The sequence below is a fragment of the Gorilla gorilla genome, chromosome 14 (assembly GCF_029281585.2).
Source record: "Gorilla gorilla gorilla isolate KB3781 chromosome 14, NHGRI_mGorGor1-v2.1_pri, whole genome shotgun sequence".
In the NCBI taxonomy this organism is placed as follows: domain Eukaryota; kingdom Metazoa; phylum Chordata; class Mammalia; order Primates; family Hominidae; genus Gorilla; species Gorilla gorilla.
In genome coordinates this window covers 114,095,500-114,112,133 of record NC_073238.2, presented here as the reverse complement: position 1 = coordinate 114,112,133, position 16,634 = coordinate 114,095,500, and the positions used below count along the sequence as shown (strand labels likewise).

Sequence of the window (16,634 nt, the reverse complement as noted above, 5' to 3'; positions counted from 1 at the left end):
GTTCTAGTTTGATTGCACTGTGGTGTGAGAGACAGTTTGTTTTAATTTCTGTTCTTTTACATTTGCTGAGGAGAGGCACAGATTATTTCGACATCTTCTCGCAGGTTCCCAAGAGCAATGGAGGCTGAGAGCCAGTGCCTTGCTGACAAACAGTGAGGCGGGGGGAGGTAGTCCCAGATCAGTTCGGTAGGTCTTGAGATGTGCGGAGGCTGGGGCTGAGCGGAGCGGGAGCTTGGGGCCTGGGCTGGAGCGCTGCTCTCTCTGCAGGCAGTGGGAGCAAGGCAGAGTTCCCAGGGGGCAGTAGGAGAGGGAAGGCAGCACCTTGGTGGGAGGCTGGAATCCAGGTGCTAGAAACAGTGGTTTGTCAAAGGCACACTTTAGTTCACTCCTGAAGGAGGTGGCTGTGCCCCTTCCACTGTCACTCCTAAATCTTCCACTTAAGTCCACAGCCCTGGGGATGGACTCAGTGCCTGGCCTCATCAAAGAAGAGGGGCTGAGGCGGGTGCCTGGTGGGCATGGGTGGGGGACGGGATGGCCGCGAGCAGGGTGCCAGGCCTGTGCTGTGCTTGCTAATGGGGGCTGCCACTGCTGCTGAGGGGCTGGTGACAGCAGGAGAGTCTCCCAGTCACTTTGGGTGGATTTCAAGGATTATCTGAATAGATGGGGAAGGAAGGAAGAGCGGGACCGTAGTGAGGGTTTGTGTTTTCTGGACTTTGGACAGATCAGAGGGTGGGGTCGGGGGGTTTCTGCTTCAACTGTGGGAAGGAGAGGGGTTGAGACAGGAGAGAAGGTGAAGGCAGGTGGGAGGAGCAAGAAGTTGCAGAGAGGAGGAGGTCACGGACTCAGACCCAGACTCACCGCCAAATCCCACCAGGGCTCTGCTAGGCCAGCTGACAGTGGCTGGGAACGCTCAGCACCCCAACCCTAACCGTCTGGCTGGTAAGGCAGGTACAGACCCTCCCACTGAGTTCCCATCAGTTCTTCCAGCACAGATGTGGCTTCTGATCTTGATATCCTGCTGAGATTAGGAGATGAGATCAACTGTTCCTGTTCTAATGACCATCTTCTGCAGCCGCAGAAGATCTGAGTAGAAGATCTGAGGCTGGAACTCACCAAAGTAAAGCTGCAGCAGGCAATATTAAACAGGCAGGGAAGACTTCACTCAAGGCTGCTGCAAGAGCAAAGAGGCCAAAGCTCAATCGGAACTCAATTCTGTGGAAATAAAGGGTGGAGGGTTTTTAAACGCTGTAGTGAGCCAGAAAAGTCCTGGGTATGTTAGGAGAGGTCCAAGGCCATCTGCGTTTGCTAAGTGGCTTTCTCCAAAGGTGAAATAAACTTCTCATAGCTTTTGATGGTGGACAGTTTTGCAGGGAGCAAGGGGCCCACCCTGCCAAAGGGAACAGGAGGCAGAGGCACTGTCTTCCTTGATGATGACATTTCAAAGAGATGGCTCCTGGGTCCTTGAGGAGGACAGTCCTGTTTCATACAACTGGTAAGAGGCTGGGAGAAGATTTCTGTCTCATAGAGGCAGAGAAAGAATTGACAATCGTAAGTTTTCTAAAGTAAATGCATCAGGGGCCTATAAAAGGGAGGTCAAAGGCCTAGAATGAGGAAAGAGCCTGCTGACAGCCGAGTCAAGGCGAGGAGAACCTTAGGGCCGTCTTGGTCACACCAAGCCCATCAGGCCCTCCTGGTGCAGCCAGTGTCTGCTGAGAACCTGCAGTGGGCTGGGGGGCTCGCGGTGGTTCTGACAGTGCTGCTGGGCCCGCTGTTGACAGCAGCTCTCCCATTTACTAAGGCTTTGATTTTTGCAGGCCCTGTGCTCAGCCATTCACAGAGACTATCTTGTTTTGCATTTCTCGTGATTATTTCACTTAGGCATCACTATTATTGGCACACAACAGATGAGGAAACGGGGTCATCAAAATCACATGGGGGTGGACAGCAGAGCTGAGATTCAAAGCCACGCCTGATGGCAAAGCCCACGTACAAATTCACGCTGGTCACAAAAGGGCTGTGAGAGCAGACCCCAAGCTCATGACAAGATCAGCCCCCCGATCTTGTCAAACCCATGGTCAGCCCCCCTGCACCCCTGGGTTTCCACAGAACTCATCTACGGCAGGCAGCCTGCCCTGGGACACTGATTGCTTTAGGTTCGTCCTAGACAAAGCTCTTCAAGCTTTCATGCTTTAATGTGGACACAGGCATCACCTGGGGTCTTGTTAAGATGCAGCTTCTTCTCCAGTCAGTCTGGGCTGGGGCCTGAGAGTCTGCATGTCTAAGCTCTCAGGGGACACTGATGCTGCTGGTCCAGGGGTTGTGTTTGAGCAGTGACGGCTCAGAAGATGCCACATTCAGAGGTGGCGGGGCCTGTTTCCCTCCTGGCTTTCTTTCCTTATCAAACCGTTGGTCCTCAACTTTGGCTGCACATGAGAATCGTCGGGGGACATTTAAAAAATCCTGATGCCCACTTGGGTCCCATCCCCAGAGATGTGATGTAATTGCTGTGGGTGTGGCTGGTGTTAGGATTTTCCAAAGGTCTCCAGCGATTCTGATGTGTGGCCTATTCTGAGAACCAGAGCACTAAAGAAAAGAAGAGATTTAAGAGACATTTCAAAGGCGAAATCAAGAGAGGAGGCCCGCCTGTGGTTTTTTTTCGGAAAAATAAAGTGAGTGATTATATATGAGAGGTCTCCAGAGAAACAGAAGCAATGTGACACACACACAACGCACACACAGACACACACAGACACACGCACACTTGTGTGTGTGTGTGTTTGCACCATAGGAGTAGTGGGACCTGGCAAATCTGAAATCCATAAGGGAGGCCAGGCAAGCCGGAGACTCGAGCAGGATTTCTATATTGTGGGATTGAGGTAGAATTGCTGCTTATCCAGAAAACTCAGTCTTTGCTCTTAATGCCTTCAGCTGGTGGGGTGAGGCCCACCTTCCCCCTCTTATGGAGGGTAATCAGCTCTACCCAAAGTCTACTGATTTAAATGTTAACCTCATCTAAAGAATACCTTCCCCACGACATTTACAGCAGTGTTGGACCAAACAGCTGGGCACCATAGCCTAGCCAAGTTGACACATAAAATGAACCATCACAGGTGACTTCAGGGTCAAATGTCTATGGGAATGTGAATAAAAATAGGAATGATTGGTGGGGAAGTGGGTTTGGGGACAATGTGAGTGAGTCTGATAGGCCAGGTCCAGGACCCCTTTTTGGAGACCTTTGCCAATACCTGACTCCGGCCCACTGTGGTAGTTGGTTCAAGCTGCTGTAACAAAGTGCTGTGAACTGTGAGGCTGAAACACAATGGAAACTTCTTGTCCCACAGTTCTGGAGGCTGGAAGTCTGAGATAAGGCCCTGGTGGGGCTGGTTCCTTCTGGGGGCTGTTAGGGAGAACTTACCATTCCTCCCCAGGCTGCTGGTTCTTGCTGGAGCTCTTTGACGTTTCCAACCTGGCAGATCCATCGCTCCAGCCTCTGCCGTCATCTTCCTGTGGCCTTCTCCCACTCTGTGTCTCTGCCTTCACCTGGTGTTTCTCTCCTCGTATAAGGACACCAGTCACGTTGGGTTAGGCCCACCCTAATGACCTCATCTTGGCTTGATTACATCTACAAAGACCCTATTTCCATTTAAGAACATACAGACGCCAGGGGTTAGGACTTCGTCATATCTTTTGGGGGGACTCGATTCAGCCCACAACACCCACCCATTTCTGAACACCCCTCTTTCCAGACACTCTCCCTTTCTCTGAGTCCCATCTAATCTCCCACTTCAAGCCCCCACACACTGCCTCAGAGCCCGACTGCAAAGGTGAGGCTTGGAGAAGGAATGAGAGGGGTCTCTTTTAAACATTAGTTGCTTTAAAAAAAAAGGTTAACTTGTATGCTTTGTTTTTCAGACCCTATCAAAATAATCTCATGTCAAAATGGAAGCATGAGAGGGACCACTTCTAAGGGTTTCCTCATCCCACAGGATCAGGACAGAGGCAGGGCACAGGCCAGGAGAAGCCCTGTCAGTCAGGGCTCTACATTGCTCTACAGTAATGAGGCCTTGAACCCTGTTCCCTGGGGACGGACAGTGACCACCCAACCAGAACGTCCAAGGATTTCACCACTGGCTGGAGGATGGTGTAATGACACCTAAGAATTGTAATCACTTGACATTTTAAGGAGGAAGAACAAAAGTTTCATACATCATATTTGTAGATGCTCAAATATTCCGATGGGCTTTTGGCTTTCTCCAGAAAGCACATTTCCACCGAGAGTCCCACTTCCTGGGCACTGCTGCACACCGCAGGTAACCACTGTCCAGCTTTCACTACGGTTCTCACTTCGCCAAGTGACAGCATACAGGATGGCACAGAGACTAAGTTCCCCTGGCCTGTGATGGTTGTGGGCAGCCAGGCTTGGGGCAGGCCGTGCCACCTGAGGGCACAGCAACCCTACAGCACATGGGTCAGACCATACCTCAGGCAACGCGAGTGCCTCATGGTATGGGCGCCCTGTTCTGCTGTAATTGTAGAAATCTGGGAAGTTACATTTTCTAATGCCAAAGGCCAACTTCACCTTCTGAGGCTTGGATCTGTGGATTCTAAGGAGTCTTGACACATGGTCTGCTGAGCTCTGTGATTAGCAGGACAGGCAGTGGGGGAGCTGGTCTCAGGGGGTGAGGAGCCCGTGTGTGTGTGTGTGTGTGTGTGTGTGTGTGTGTGTGTGTGTGTGTGTGTATGCAGTAACACCTGATATAAGCCTCTTGGGTAGGTTGCAATAAGGTGTAAAATGCTATAAATTGACCAAGGTAGAACATTGCCAGAACTTCAGTCCCAGGCTGACTCAGCTCAATCCCCGCGTGTAAAGGACTGCTGAGACATGGGAGAGGATGCGTGCACCAAGGGCAGGGCGGGGACCTTCTTCATCTCTAGTAATTTATGATTTTGTCTCTAGGCCAATACTCATCTTCCACATTCATTCCCACATTCACCACGTGTGGTCCTGGGTGTTGGGGACACAGTGGGTAGACGTGGTCTCCAGCCTCATGGCCCAGGTAGGCCAGCAGGGGACATACAGAATTGTAATCAGACAATTACAACGTAACATGAAAAGTGTGTTAGGTGCTGGCTGGAGACTGACATCGGAGAAGGGGTTAGGGAAACTCTGGGAGAGCTGCCGAGTTTGGGGTTGGGGGACTGGATTGAGGGTGCTTTCACTTCCTGAGATAGGGAGTGTGGGGTCAGATGAAGTTTGAGGGTGGAAGACATGGGCTTAGGAACCCTAGGATAGGCACATGGAGATGTCCAGTATAAAGTGGGACATACGAGGTGTGCAGTCTGGAAGAGCGATTTAGGGTGAGGGTACGGGTTTGGGAGGGGTGAGGTGGACGACAGTCCCAGGGAGAGTTGAGGGGCTTCTCTAAACTGTAGGCTTTATTGTTTCTCAGGTATGATGAGGCCAACAGATCAGCTGCCGAGCACCATTGAAAAGACAGTTCGTTACTCACAGCTCCCAAGGAGAGGGGCACACTCTGCCTCCCAGGCCAGCCAGGGGAGAACCAGGGCTGGTCAGCAGGCAGAGGGAGGGTCAGGAGAGCGTGGGCAAGGCCTTGAATGTGGTTTCCACGAGAAGCATCAACGGGAGGGGGGCATGCAGGCTCTGGGGCAGAGGGGCTGTCCTTAGGGGCCTGGTACCTGGTACTGCTTGACAAGGGCAGGGGCATAGTGGCCTGGAGTGTGAGAGCCCCAGACAGGTGGTGGAGGTCGGGGGTGCAGGCATTGGGTTGGCTGCCTTGCCTCTGAACAGTGTGCTCCCTTCAGGCCTTTTCCTGTCTCTAGGGATTGGCTGGCCCCGGGGTACAGGGTTTGTCCCTCCAGGGTCAGCAAGGCCCCAAGATGTGAAAGCATTGGAATGCAGAGAGTAAAAAGCCCTGGCTAACACGGAGGGCTAGAAAGGACCCAGGAGCACCAACATTCATGGGGAGGGAAGAGGCTGAGGAAGCTGCGGGAGAGACAGAGAGGCGGTGGTGTGGGAGACAGGACAGGAGGCCGCTGCTCCAGCCATGGAGCCGAGGGGGTTACCAGCAGCCCGAGAGCGGGCCATAGCATCCAGCCAAAAACTGGCCATCGAGGATGAAGGCCAGGTGTTCGGGAGCTGAGAGAATGGGGACAGTGCATGTCACAACTTGTTTCAAGGAATTTGTTGTTAAAGAAATACCCGAGACTGGGTAATTTATAAAGGAAAGAGGTGTAATTGACTCACAGTTCTGCATGGCTGGGAGGCCTCAGGAAACTTACAATCATGACAGAAAGTGAAGGGGAAGCAGGCACCTTCTTCACAAGGCAGCAGGAGAGAGGAGTGAGGAGCGAAGGGGGAAGAGCCCCTTATAAAACCATTAGCTCTTGTGAGAACTCACTGTCATGAGAACAGCATGGGGGAACCGCCCCCATGATCCGGTCACCTCCCACCAGGTCTCTCCCTAGACACATGGGGATTATGGGGATTACAATTTTCTTTTTTCTTTTTTTTTGAGATGGAGTTTTGCTCTTCTTGCCCAGGCTGGAGTGCAATGGCGTGATCTCGGCTCACCACAACCTCTGCCTCCCGGGTTCAAGTGATTCTCTTGCCTCAGCCTCCCAAGTAGCTGGGATTATAGGCATGCACCACCATGCCTGGCTAATTTTGTAGTTTTAGTAGAGACGGGGTTTCTTTATGTTGGTCAGGCTGGTCTCGAACTCCTGACCTCAGCTGATCTGCGCAGCTTGGCCTCCCAAAGTGCTGGGATTACAGGTGTGAGCCACCACACCCTGCCCAGGGATTATAATTTTCAAGATGAGATTTAGGTGGGGACACAGCCAAACCATATCATTGTCCTTTTTCTTTCTTTTTTTTTTGTAACCAGAGAAATTGTTAGGGAAGTGTCAGTAACAAGGGCAAAGGGGGAGATTCAGAGGAGGAAGGAGGAGATGATGGACAGAGGGCTCCTGAAGCACCCCTTTTAAACACAAGCCTTTTTTCAGGGGAGAGGAGGTGGTGGGCGCAGAGACAATTGCACCGCTGGCAAGTGCCTGGGGAGGGCGCCTCTGTCCTCCTGAATCTTTTCCTGCTTGGCAGGAACATTTCCCAAGGCCAGCCAATTAAAGATATTTCAAAATCTTTATTATTCACTTTCAAAATCAGACCCTAGCTTATTATTTGTTGGTATTTCCAGTGGTACTAAGAATATGCCACGAACTCAGCATTCAACAGTTTAGGAAACAGAGCCGCACTCCCCATCTCCCTCACACCCATGGGAGCTCTCCAGGCGGGTGGAGCTGAGCAGGGTGTCTTCCCATCTTACAGGAAGGCCCTGACATCCAAACCACACAGCCTCGGGGGACAGGAGGGGCTCTGCCTAGAGTCCCAGTGCATTAGATGGCTGGGTTATAAGAGGTCTGGAAAGTGAAGGCCGCCCCTTTCTCTACATTTATCTCTGTGGCCTATTGGGTGACGGTCAGCCGCAGTGTCCTTACTTCTCCCCTCGAGGTAGAAACCTTGAAGAGGAGGGATAAGGTTTGGGAGCAAACAGGAATCATCTGGAAAGTGTGAGAATCCGTGGGTAAACACCGAGGAAAAGCTGTGCCCTCTCCCAGGCTGCAGCAGGGGCTGGAAACAGAGCCTTCACATGAAAAGAGAGGAGTGGTGTCAGAGGCTCCCCCAGACGGGAGTCTCCCCGACTCTCGGTGCTCACGCTCCAGGCTGGAATCCCTTGCACCACGCTGCCTGGTCTACACCCCCGTCCACCCAGCTCCAGGGTTCTGGAGCTCTCCCAGGGAGAAGGGGTGCACAAGTGTATAGGAATCTCTGGAAGAAGTTGGCAAATAATCAAAAGAGGGGAGGGAATATATCTTTGGAGAATTTCAACTTTTGATTGAATATGTCATAATACAGAAGAGTACATACAGGAGATATGTAGGACATTTAAAAACCAGTAAAACAGACACCCTGTACCTCCACCCAGTTTCAGAAATTCAAACTACTGGAGCTTCTGAAGCCCTGGGGTGCCCTACCCCAGCCCTACCCACTGTCTTCCCCTGCCCCCAAGGCAACTGTATGCTGATTTGCTTTTATCATTTTGAAGTAGTTCTGAGCTCTGAATTTAGAAATTTCATAATTTGAAATGGCCATTCACATAATCAGGAATAAGACAGGCTAGGAGTGAGTACTTGGCTTTATTCTTTTTTTTGAGACAGAGTCTCGCTCTGTCGCCCAGGCTGGAGTGCAGTGGCGCTATCTGCAACATCTGCCTCCTGGGTTCAAGCAATTCTTCTGCCTCAGCATCTCAAGTAGTTGGGATTACAGGTGCCACAACCACACCTGGCTAATTTTTGTATTTTTAGTAGAGATGCAGTTTCACCATGTTAGTCAGGCTGGTCTCGAACTTCTGACCTCCAGTGATCTACCCACCTCGGCCTCCCAAAGTGCTGGGATTACAGGCGTGAGCCACCACACTTGGCCGCTTTATTCTTTTTTAATTAAAAAAAATTAAATAACCAGCCATGGTTAGGTTTGCATTCGGGTGATCTCCAAGTAGGAGCCTCATCACGTCTCCCCAGGGCTGGAGAAGGGGTCGCCTTGGCTGCTCTCACTCTGTTAAGGGGGTTGGTATTTTTGAATTATTTGCTAGACTTTTTATGTTTAAGCAAAATAAATGCACCCCTCCTTTAAACAGGCCTAAAGTGTTAATATCACATTCATCTTTGTGCACATTTAAGTACAGTAGGACCTGCCTGCTGAGAGGAGGCAACCTGCCCTCCAAAGAGACTGCCTATTTTGCCAAAGATCTCTGTGGTCCCGACAGCTTTGTTCATATGAAAAACTGGGGTCAGCCATACGTTACATGAATGTGGGTTTTACAAAATCTGCATCGATAGTTCTAGGCTGATCCGCTTCCGGATATAATATGGTGCTTCTGTTTAACCTCATATTAGCATTGTATGATAGGCACCCGGTACACAGAACTGCCAAGATAGCAAAAGAGCAAAACTGGCTATGGCCCCGTGAAGCACTGAAAGCCTTGTTAAACAGAAAAGTCCATCACGTGGGCTCCTATATGATTGTCTAGGGGCAGGGGAAGGCAGAGGATGGCGGGAGCTTCTCCCACCGGGGAGCAGAGCCGTCTCTGATGTGGCAGGGCTGATCGGAAGGGAAAGAAGTGGCTTCCCTGGGCCCCCAAGGAGCAAGAAGCCAGTCCCTGGGGCCCGTTGCCACCATCTCCCAGGGCCCTCGCCTTTGGTGTTCCCAGAGCCTCTGGCAACTCCTCCCTTTACAGCGGGCCGGTGAACACACTGGACGGAAGCGAGGGAAGCTCTCCCAGGCCTTCCCTGACATCCGCAGTCTCCATGCTTCACTGAGCCTGGGTCTGTCTTTGGTGGATGCAAAGTGGTGTGCAGAGGCTCCGTGGCTGTACATCATCTGGGGAGAGAACCCAACAGCAAACCCAGAGGCACCATGGCTGTACATCATCCGGGGAGAGAACCCAACAGCAAACCCAGAGGCACCATGGCTGTACATCATCCGGGGAGAGAACCCAACAGCAAACCCAGCTTTCTGCTGAGGCTCCACCTGGCCACCTTTGCAAAGGCGAATTGTCTTCAAGGTGAGTTGAATCTCAGGAGACACTGCGTCACCACCAGCCCACTTTAGCATGTCACGGGGCCACCATCCTTCCTCAGTGGCAGGAGAGCACCTTTGATTACAAGGCCCGAGTCTCCCATTCTGTCTGTGGTGACAGCCAGGTGGACATGGCTTCAGGCAGATGTAGTGGGTTTGGAAGAAAACTCTGGCCCCAGGGGAGAATCGGGCCTGAGTTTCGCTGCCACATCCCTCTGGGTTCCCCTCTTGCGCAGACAGCAAGGAGGGCTGGCCTGAGAGGAGCCGTGGGTGCTGCTGGGCGTGGCGTGGGTGGGATGAGGGAGCAGGACAGTCCCAAGAGGAATCTGAGGGCCAACCCTGGGGACCTTCTTGCTCTCCTCCCACTGCCCAGGTTGAGGGGAGGCCCGAAGCAGCCAGGGGAGGGCTGAGGACAGGCCTGGCCCAGGGAGCTGACTTTGGCCTCAAGTCCATCATGGCCCTCAGGATCCCGGCCGAGTTACCCTGGCACCTTATCTGACCTGTCTCCTCACCTGAAGAGGTGGGCTACACCAGATAAACACTCTCTAGTTCCAACATTCTACAAACCTGCGAGCTGCCTATGTTTCAGAACAGACGGCCCCTTGGGGAGAAGGGGCTGCTGGGCAAGGGTGCCGTCAGATTGGGGAGAGCCCCCCGTGCCTGGGCCAAGTGTGATTCTGGAGGGTTTCTCCAGTCCTTCTGCCTGGAGCTCATGCAGGACTGTTGCTGCTTCTTCTGTTTCGCTGTGGTGAAGTTGGAGGCCCCGGAATCTGTGGGTCTGGCCATTTGGGGACAGCCCCTGTCCTTAAACGATTTTTGTGTCCGGGTGAGGACCATGGTGGGTCGTAACTCGATTTGCTGGTGTTAGTCTGGGAAGATTCCTATTGCAGACCTCTCTCCCCTACTCCTCCACAGACCTGGGTTACTTTCTTCCCTCCCACTCCAAGTCTACTCAGACTCCCAGGGCAGCTCACACAGAACATTCCAGAAAGGTCACAGAACTGATCAACTTCCCTGAGAACTGTGGACTGGCTGTAAGGGGCCTACACACTCCAGCTAGTTTCTTGGCACTGTGTAAATTTCTAGGATATTTGAAATTCCCATTAGGCAGGGGGTTCAGCAGACCACAACACTGCAGTTAATGAACAAAAGAGGGCCGGGCATGGTGGCTCACACCTCTAATCCCAGCACTTTGGGAGGCCGAGGGGCGGATCACCTGAGGTCAGGAGTTCAAGACCAGCCTGGCCAACATGGCGAAACCTCGTTTCTACTAAAAATACAAAAATTAGCTGGGTGTAGTGGTGTGCGCTTGTAATCCCAGCTACTTGGGAGGCTAAGGAAGGAGAATTGCTTGAACCTGGGAGGCAGAGGTTGTAGGGAGCCAAGATGACACCACTGCACTCCAACCTGGGCAAGAGTGAAACTGTGTCTCAAAACAAAAATAAAGTAAAATAAAATAAAATAAAAAAGAGGCCAAAGCTATTGTTTCTAGCCAATGTAGATCCTTCGTGTTTCTCTCATTTGAAGATGTCCATCTGCTCTCTGTCAGCCCCCAGGCCCTCCTCTTAGGGAGCTAGAGACTCCAGGACAGGAGCTTCCTTGCCTTCGGTCCTCATTTCGACCTTCAGCTTCTCCTTCCTCTAGTTCCAGGGGACTGAACGAAGGATGCTTCCGGTTTCTGTGGTACCCCGCTTCGTGGCTCCTGAGTGCACCCCATTCTGGGCCTGGATCTCACGGTCTCTGTCCCTGGCTCTCCCCTTCCCCACTGCCAAGTGCCCTGGTTGAGCCTGTGCCCCACCTCCGCTTTCTCACTGGTCCTTACATTTCCTCTGGAAGCCGCCACCACTCTGCCCTTGCCCTGGCCCTTCCCAGCAGTAGCGCCGCCCCCCCATCCTTGACACTCCCACGTCCCAGCCTGGGCTGCCCTCTCCTGATTCTCCTGCCACCTCTTCCTCCACTCCAGATGCCGAGTTCCTCAGGGTTCCATCCCTAGCCCTCCTCTCTCCTAATTCCTGGTCATCAATTTACTCCATCATCCCAAGAGCAAGACTTGTGATTTGACTCTCTAGTCCCCGCCTCTGTTCAGATTGATTTCCAACATCCAGTGATCACTTCCCCCAGCCCTTCTACCTGAACCCCAAGTCTATTCGTGACATTGTCCAGCCCTTCTACCTGAACCTCAAGTCTATCCGTGGCATTGTTACAATGTAGCTAGTGGGGTTGTTTCTCCATCAGACAGGGCTGTATTGGCAGGTTATAAATTCACATGCTTCTGGCAATTTTTATCACGTGTAAGATTTCAGTCTCAGAGCTGGAATTTTAGTCTGAGCTGTAAAGCCTATTTTGGCGTTCTTGGTCCACCCCTTTACAAAAACACTATTGGTTAGGGGAACTTGGAAGTGAAGAAAATACTCCTGATTCTCACAAATTAAGTATCAGGTAAGCTCTCAGGTTAAGATAAAATTCTTAAGTCTATGGTTTTAGACACTTCCATTTCAACTTAAGAACAATTGTAGGAACATAAACTCAGGGACTCACAGAATATTCTAAATGACACTGGGATGTGTTCACAATTTTGTACTCAATTTCCCTAACATCTCCACCTTTCTAACCCAAACTCACCCTAGCTTTACAAATCAGAACTTCACAGGCAGGCTTTCCTTAATGTCAGGAGCAGGGGGTCACTATGGACAATCTTACCTTCTCATTTCACAATCTAGAATCTGCTCACCCAAAAATTAAGCCCAATCTGTTACCACGTGCACAAAATCAAAAGGCTAAACCTTTTCTAGACCTCAGGAAGCCCAGTCAAGTGGCTCACTGGCGCCCTCCTCTGGCTGGGATGGCTCCGCAGGTCTTCCTTAGGGGTGCCATCGGCCTGAAAAAAGAGTCCCAGTGTCTTGACAAGAGGTGTGGAAGCTCTCAGGTATTCAAACTTCTGCGGGGAATGTCTGTGTAGATGTTTTTGTGTCAATATTTGCAGGAAGCAAGAGTGGGTGAGCAACGCGAACCCCAGAAAGACAGAAAACATGGTCAAGCGTGAAAAAGCAGACTGTCTGTGTGTGTGTGTGTGTGAGACTGTCCAGAGGGTGGTGATGGAGGGAGAGTGGCCTGGTAGTTGCATGACAAGGATGGAGAACCACGGGCCACCACGGCAAAGGTGAGGACTTGGCAGCTGTAAGGAACTGGGAAAGAGGCTGAAAGAACTAAAGAGAACAAACCAAGCCTGTAGTTGTCTCCCAGCTCTGCCACTATTTAGGTCCTCAATCCTCTACTCTCTAAACAACTGACATAGAGGGTCACTGAGGTTCCTGTGGGCAGGACAAAGGTCTCCAAAATACAATCTCATTCTAAAGGGAATCCTGATTAGCAAACACTCAAGAACAGCTGGCAAGTGTGAATCAAGGCCTCTAATTAGCTACTTGCAAAGGGGCTATTTGCTGCCCCCCAGTCTCCAAGGGAGACCTTTGCCTCTGGTTTGGTTTTACTTGGCTAGGTGCTGTTTAAAGGGGTAGCATGGAGGAGGGGGTGTATTTTTGGTTGTTCTCTGCCTGTGCTCCTTTGCAAGCGGAACACAGAGAGTGGATTTTGGTTTGCCTCAGAGGTCAGACACGCACGGCTTTGCTCAGCACTCAGGAGGTGTTGACTGCGGCCTAGTTAGGGAATGAAGTCAGGGATGTCTCCACCACCAGCAACTGTTCCTTGCAACCCGCGATGGCGCAATTCAGATTCAAGGAGGGGCTTGTGCGTGGGACCAGCTGGGCTCCAAGAAAGTCACCTCGACCCCCCTCTGAGCAGCTAGTGGCCCCAGGCAGCCTCAGGGAGGCCGAGCTTCCAGGTTTGCACAGGTAATGCCACTGTGGGCAGTGCTACTTACAGGAACAAAAGCACTTCACTCACTTCAAACGAGCACCCAGTCTTCTGAAGAAAGACGAGCAGTGCGGAGGATTTGGTTAACTGGTAAATGTATAGCCTGGAACAAGGCTTTATTTGTACAAGTCTGATAGAAAAATACTAAAGAGTAAAACACATTAAAAACTTTATTGTAAGTATCAACATCTAAATTTGCATCAATTTGATACATCGTTGCTCATTTTGCAGAACATAACAGTTGCACATTGCAAGAGTCAACTTGCTTCGGGTCTTTTCATGCTCATGGCGGTCCACCCCTGCCTTCCCTCTCCCTGACCTGCATCCTGTCCTCACACAGTCTGCCCTGCCTCCTGTCGCCACAGGTTGAAGACCCAAGCCCTGAGGAGAACCTGCTGCCAGGGGGCTGGCTGGCTGCGAGCCAGGAGGGCCAGGCAGTTAGCCCTGCCCCAGGGAGGGGCAGGCAAGGGATCGTTTCTCCTCTTCCTGGGCTGAACCTGTGCCAGGCCAGCCACAGAGTGCCCTAGTCAGCCCATGTGGCTCCAGAAAGCCTGCTGTTGTTCTTCTCCATCCCATTTCACCCGCAGCCTAGTGGCTAACTCTGGATACTCTGAGCAAAATTAACCCAAGTTTCATGGAGAACTCCAGAACCTTGAACCAGTGCATGGTTATCACCATTCTTTGTTACTAGATGTAGGAGAAGGTACTGCAGAGTCCTCTGGCCTGGAACAGCTTGGGGGAGGATTCAGCTCCCCGTTTCTCCCTCACTCCCAGGAGATTCGAAAACAAGTTTGAGAGAAAAAACAGTAACTAAAAAAGTCCATGAAGAAGGATCTGACATGTCCTTTGTGAAATAACATTACCCTCTCCCCATCACGACGCAGGAGATGACACGTTACAGTAAGAGGGTTACAGCAATTCCCCATCTGGAGTGCCATTCAACTGCCTGCAGAAATCTTCCATTTTAATGCATTTTAAACACATTCAAAACGAGTGATGACTCTCCAACCTAGGGAAAATGCCCAATAAAAAATACAGATAGAAAATACATGCTAATGTAATGGCAAACTTATCTCCACACTAAAACGGCAACAGTCTTGCGGCTGAGGGCAGGGGTGCGGTGGAACCTCCCTCTTCCCACGAGAACATCAGCACCAGAGATGCTCGGTCCCCGGGCTGATCTGATGGTGGGGACCACGCACTGTCACTCGGCTGCCGGTCCGGTCCCAGTGTTGGCCTGGGACTATCAGTGCTGCAGCAGGAAGTTGGTGGCGACATTGAGGTCATTGTTTGAAGCTCTCAGGGCTTCCAAAGCATCACCTCTGGAAAATCCCATCTCCATGAGCCGGGCGACCTGCAGGCAGAGAAAATGCAGAAACCTGAGGGCGCTGACATTGCTGCTTATCCCTGGGCCCCAAATGTTCTTCATGTGAGCCTTGTGGCAAAGGTCAAAACTGTTTACAAAAAAAACAATTTTCATTTCAATATGGAATCTGATACTTAAAAGTTATACCAGGTACAGATTTTTCAATGTTCACTGTGTGTAGCCAATATATATGCATTATCGCACATAACCCTCATTCTACAGACAAGGACATAGGGCTTCTGAGGGTAAAGTGGCCTACTGGGACCAGGCCTTGGGAGCAGGTCGGCATGAGCTGCCCGGGCTCACTGCCAGGACACACGACTCAGCGTCGTTTCATTCCCTATGGTGGTGACCCATGCTCAGCCCTGGCATCGCACTCCTGGCGTCACTGCCACGCTCAGCCCTGGCATCACACTCCTGGCATCACTGCCACGCTCAGCCCTGGCATTATATTCCTGGCGTCACTGCCACGCTCAGCCCTGGCATCACACTCCTGGCGTCACTGCCATGCTCAGCCCTGGCACCACACTCCTGGCGTCACTGCCACACTCAGCCCTGGCATCACACCCCTGGCATCACTGCCATGCTCGGCCCTGGCATCACACTCCTGGCATCACTGTCACGCTCAGCCCTGGCATCACACCCCTGGTGTCACTGCCATGCTCGGCCCTGGCATCACACTCCTGGCGTCACTGCCATGCTCAGCCCTGGCATCACACCCCTGGTGTCACTGCCACAGAACTGCCTGCCTTTGGGTGCTCAGACTACTTTGACAGCTGTGCCGCTCGCAGCCTGGGGCTTACGCAGGCAGCAAAGTGGGGCTGAGCCTGGGGCAGCGACCGAGGAAGGAGGCAGTGAAAGCCACCAGAAGCAGGGAGGAGCAGGCGTGCATTGTTTTTGACCACAAATCCTGATTCTGTGAATAAGGAGATTTCCTGTACTTTTCTCTACAGGCAGTCTCCAGTATTGAAATTGGCAGTGTTACTAAAGCTTATTTGCAACCTTTTTTCCCAATTAAGAATATATTACAAAAATATTCATGGCCCCAGATTGCCACAGGAATACATTTTTTTGTGCTTATATTAAAATAAACTGCACTTGCAGTAACACCTCATCAAAGTCAACAGTCTTGTACATGTTGAGTTTTTTAGCCACTTGCGCATTAAAGAGGCTTTTGTGGGTTCACCTGAGGACTTAGTCAGAGTTTCCAATTTTTCTTTCCGAAAGAGAGCGAGCTACTTGGTGCTACATGGTGGAAAGAGAAGGGGCCCAGTATCACCACCCCTTCCTCTGCTCAGGGGACTCAGGGGGTGTGAATGGGGACTATGGCATGGGGTGGCTGGAGGAGGGGCCTGGGCATGGGCCTGGGCATGTGGCTCCAGAAAGCCTGCTGTTCTTCCTCTCTATCCCATTTCACCCGCAGGCTAGTGGCTAACTGTGGATATTCTGAGCAAAATTAACCTAAGGACTCAGCAAGGTGAAGAAGAAGGTGCAGAGAGGAGAGAGGCAGGTGGAGGAGGGAACCTCCCAGTGACCACCCAGGCCCAGACTTCCAGACCCCTCCTCCCCCAAAAGCCTTAGGGAAGAGTTGAGGGCCAACAGGAACACGCAGTGGACACTGCTCAGAAGCTGGAGTCCAGCCAGGGCTTTTCCAAACAGGGGGTGCCGCCCATGTCATGGGACCACTCAGTGGGTGAGGACTAGGCTTACAAATGCACGCAGTGAGCGTGCTCCTCCCTGGAA

General features: G+C 51.6%; 1 protein-coding gene across 4 annotated transcripts in view; it reads right to left on the bottom strand.

The window, feature by feature from the left end:
- Positions 1 to 13,677: 13,677 nt before the first annotated feature.
- UBAC2 (UBA domain containing 2) overlaps positions 13,678 to 16,634 on the bottom strand; it is a 187,763-nt gene continuing 184,806 nt past the window's right edge. For all 4 annotated transcript variants that reach the window (XM_019039738.3, XM_055360005.2, XM_055360000.2 and 1 more), the window contains one exon: positions 13,678 to 14,879. In XM_019039738.3, the coding sequence (XP_018895283.1) occupies positions 14,772 to 14,879 (108 nt within the window). In that variant the 3' untranslated portion in view covers positions 13,678 to 14,771. The remainder of the gene's footprint in view (positions 14,880 to 16,634) is intronic.